General features: G+C 42.5%; 1 protein-coding gene across 1 annotated transcript in view; it reads left to right on the forward strand.

Moving 5' to 3' along the window:
* Positions 1–1,306: 1,306 nt before the first annotated feature.
* Positions 1,307–4,294, forward strand: part of clmpb (CXADR like membrane protein b) — a 51,934-nt gene continuing 48,946 nt past the window's right edge. Inside the window, exon 1 of the mRNA XM_008308501.3 lies at positions 1,307–2,073. Coding sequence (XP_008306723.1) covers positions 2,025–2,073 — 49 coding nt within the window. The 5' untranslated portion in view covers positions 1,307–2,024. The remainder of the gene's footprint in view (positions 2,074–4,294) is intronic.

A 4,294-nucleotide genomic window follows, 5' to 3' on the forward strand; every position in this document is an offset into this window, starting at 1 on the left:
GGGGGGGGGGGGGGGGGGGGGGGGGGGGGGGGGGGCACCAGTGAGTGAAAAGATTGCTGAGGCACACTGGAGGGGCAATTAATTGGTGTCAAAGCCAGATAGGAGTCCTCTGCTCCCAGCAGCTCTGTCCATTTTACTGTTTATTTGTCCAACTTGTCCGACCGTGCTGTTCATCTCGCCGTAAGGCAGAGCAGGAAGAAATTTAATGAGGCACTAGTGAAGGAAGAAGAAGAGAAAAAAAACATGATAGACTGTGGAGACGTTCCTCTATCTTTTTAAAAAATATATATATAGAGAGATAATATGTCAATAAAATATTCTTGTTTTTCTTAGTGAATGTTACGGCTCTGTTTATGGAAACAACCAACAGTTGACGGTCGGACCAGGGTTTGATGCTGCAACTGGACCTGGAGACTGTGGAGACGTTCCTCTATCTTTTTAAAAAATATATATATAGAGATAATATGTCAATAAAATATTCTTGTTTTTCTTAGTTCATGTTACGGCTCTGTTTATGAAAATAACCAACAGTTGACGGTCAGACCAGGGTTTGATGCTGCAACTGAACCTGCTGAAGTACTGTATTTGCAGTACTTCACTGTGAGATACTTCAAAGCTGGACTCAGTCATGCAGCTGGTTCATGTTACGGCTCTGTTTATGAAAATAACCAACAGTTGACGGTCAGACCAGGGTTTGATGCTGCAACTGAACCTGCTGAAGTACTGTATTTGCAGTACTTCACTGTGAGATACTTCAAAGATGGACTCAGTGATGTCTGTGTCTGTGTCTGTGTCTGTGCTCTTCATGATCTGCAGTATTTAAAGACAGCCTTTAATCATGAGCAGGAAATGTGTCATGTTCTCATCCTCACACGTACGAGGAGGGAAAAAACATGACTCTGAAGTTTAAAATAAAATATATTTAATCACAGAGATACAATCAAACCGCTCTGTCACAGGTAAAATACATGTTGAAGATTTATTTATTTTAAAAAATATATATTCAGTCCATTAATCTAATCTAATGTCATCTAATCCAGTTAAGAACATTATGATTACAGTGGATGTTGTTTATTTATCTAATCTAATCTAATCTTGTAATTATAATCTAAGATAAATGAACGTAAACAATGAAAACACTGAAGGTATTTTCTCTTTAATTATTATTCCAGTGATTTTTTTTTTTTTTTTTTGTAAATGTAAATTTGAGAGCGAGGTTAAAATCCTCAGAAAATCATTGATATTCATGACATTAAACCCAGGTTTTCAAGGAGCTTCTGGGGGGGAGGGGGGGAGGTTGGACTGTGAGAATTGAAGTATTTATTTATTTATTCCATTTGTTGACGTGACAGTTGTGTTTGCTCATCATCAGCCACACAGAGGCGGCCGCGGCTGAGGTGGCTGCCTGCGTAAAAGAACTTCAGACTCTAGAGGTCTCCATCCTTCAGCATCCCTCCTCGGCACGCACCTATTCCCCCTCCTCCTCCTCCTCTTCCTCCTCCCCCTCCTCCTCCTCTTTCTCCTCCTTTTCCTCCTCCTCCTCCTCCTTCTCTCTGGCGTTTTGTGCAGCCGAGGAGTAAAGAAGGAGGGTCGGAGCTGCCAGAGAACAGAGAGGGGACGACGCCTTTCACGCCAGAGCCACACACACACACCGACACACACACACCGACACAGACACGCAACACGCGGCGAACTTTGATTTTCACGCCAACTACAGGCTGCAGATGAGATGCCGATGAGGAGGGAATGAGCCACGTTTCTCCTCAGCGGGAGCCGTAGATGTGTCGGGCGCGTGCATCAACACACGGTGATGGTGATGATGATGATGGTGGAGGAGGAGGTGGTGGTGATAACAACGTCCTTGGACTCATGTGGCCAGTGAAGATCCGTGTGTGTGTGTGTGTGTGATTCCGCTGACGGTGCCGCTCGGTCGGTCCTGTACTTCGGTCAAGCCGAATGAACGTGAAGGCGCCGTGAGCGCATTGTTTCCAGCTCCGCTGCATTTTTTCCGTACATATTCATATATGGGATTTCCAGCCGTGATGTCGGCGACATTCGGCTCTTTGTTTCTGGGTAAGTCACTTCCATTTTTTATTACGGAATAATTGGTTTAAAAAAAAGGAGCGTCTCCTTCTTCTTCTTCTTTTTCTTCTTCTTCCTTTGTCGTCTGTCATTTGTCACTGCTGTCTGTGCTGATACACTGACGTTGGGTTTTTTGTTTTTTTTTTGGTTTTTTTTATTTAAAGCTTACACATTTCTTTTGTCAGACAAATGTTCTCGGATGATGATGTCAGAATATATTTATACTCCTTTTAACGTCTATTGTCACCGCAGGACTTTTTTGAAGCTCATGTCTGAGGACTCTGTCTGTTTTTCTACTGTATGTTGTTGTGTTGGAGACATTGCGGGGGGCAGGAGGGGGGGTAAAAGAGCACAGAGCTGCAGGCTGATTCACTTGTCTGAGGGGCAGAGGTTAAATGAAAATAAATAAATAAATAAATAAATAAATTAGGAGGAGGGGGGGGGACTTCATCTCGACCCCTCCCTCTATGATGGTTCCTACCTCAGAGTTAGAGTTAAGGCGTGAACTGACCTCAAAATACAACAGGATCGACTTGGAAAATAATGTGTAAATATATATATATATATAGAGAGAGATTTTTTCTTTTTGTCGTTTTAAGGCTTTGAAAAAGGAATGTATGTAAAACTAACAAACAATCGTTCTGACTGTGTGTCAACGTCACCACGACTGACAACCGTAACCAGGTGCAAAGTTAAGTTTTTTTTTGGTTTAACTCCACCATGTTTGACTGTAGTGTCTGACATTAACAATGACTTCCAGTAAGAGGTGTCACACTTCCTCCCTGCTGCGGTGAGCAGGGAAAAAAAAAAAAAAAAAAAAAAAACTCCCTCAGCTGCTGAGCAACTGGGGTGTAACTGGGTAAAAAGCGGTTTTGATTCTGAGTCAGCTTTGTTTTAAGGAAGTTTGGAGAAATCTCTGAGTTACGATCAGGTGAAGGAGCTGAGATTGATCTGAGTCAACGATCCAATCCCCTGTGTTTGGAGTCCTTCTCCGCTCCTTTGTTTTTCCCGTGTAGAGGCAGAAAGTGGAACATGTTGTGTTTAATTTTTAATCTGATTGGTGTAAAGTCGCAGCTCGCTCGTGTCCTTCTACTTGTGATATAGCTGGTCTTCAGATTCAGGATTTGTAGGACGTGTTCTGCTCTTCTTATTCTCCAACTTCCACATTGAGATGACCGAGAGGAGAACCCTGCTCTCCTATGGAGCCCGATGCATTCTGGGTAAAAGCTTCAATCCCTTGTGACCCCTGGATAAGATAAGCTTAAAGAGGATGGAAACATTGACCTGTGGTGTGGACAGAGGTTGTGTTTGTCACAGAGTGAATCTGTTCTCGGAGCCGATGGTCAAACCAACGTAGACGTATTTTGCGTTAGTTTTCTCTGTCGTGTATGATTTAGAAGAATGACCAAAGTATGTACATCAGTGAAGTAGTTTCTGTTCTTCAGAAATGAACAAACCTCAGTGAAAAAGACAAAGTTCTGCTTTTCTTAAAATAACCACCGACTGATACCAGAGAATTAAGTGACTTCTTGTTGCCATGGTGAGGCATTTTCCCTCTTCATATGTCATCAAAGCATGAAAAGCTTCATGCAGCTAAAAGAAAAGAAAAAATAAAACTATTGAACTTAATTACTTTAATTGCAACCTGCAAAATACGGTTGTCGCCGCAGAAGAAAAGTTGACAAAGGAACGACGTGGGGCGTTTTGAGTCGGTGCTGCTCAGATGTTGTTGTTGTTGTTGTTCCACCGGAGGATCTTAAGGTTATGGAGCGTTTTAATTCAGGAGCAACGCTGACCAGAGGAAGTGGCTGTTTTATTACGGAGGATCAATAGTCGTTAATCCAGCCTCGTTTCCTCTGTTTTTTTATTGGCCATCGTCCTGGCAAGTCATGTGATCTCCTTAATTTAATATCTCCAGGAGACGTGATCTCCACGGTTCACGTCACTGACGAGTGGAGCCAATAATTGGCACAGAAAGATCATTTATGAAGTAGCTAACAAACGACAAAAAAAAACATTGTCGAAACAACGGGAGACCTCAGTGACAGGTCGCTTCTCTGTCCTCATCTTAGGATTGAATGAAGAACTAAAAACACGGCGTAAGTCACTTGACTTTTTTGCGTGAGTTGAGAACCAGTAACCAGTGACTTGGAGCATCATCATCATTTATTTTGGAATATATTTTGGGGTCAGTTTGATCCTGTAATGCTAC

Source organism: Cynoglossus semilaevis, chromosome 4, assembly GCF_000523025.1.
Source record: "Cynoglossus semilaevis isolate Cse_v1.0 chromosome 4, Cse_v1.0, whole genome shotgun sequence".
NCBI classification, from domain to species: domain Eukaryota; kingdom Metazoa; phylum Chordata; class Actinopteri; order Pleuronectiformes; family Cynoglossidae; genus Cynoglossus; species Cynoglossus semilaevis.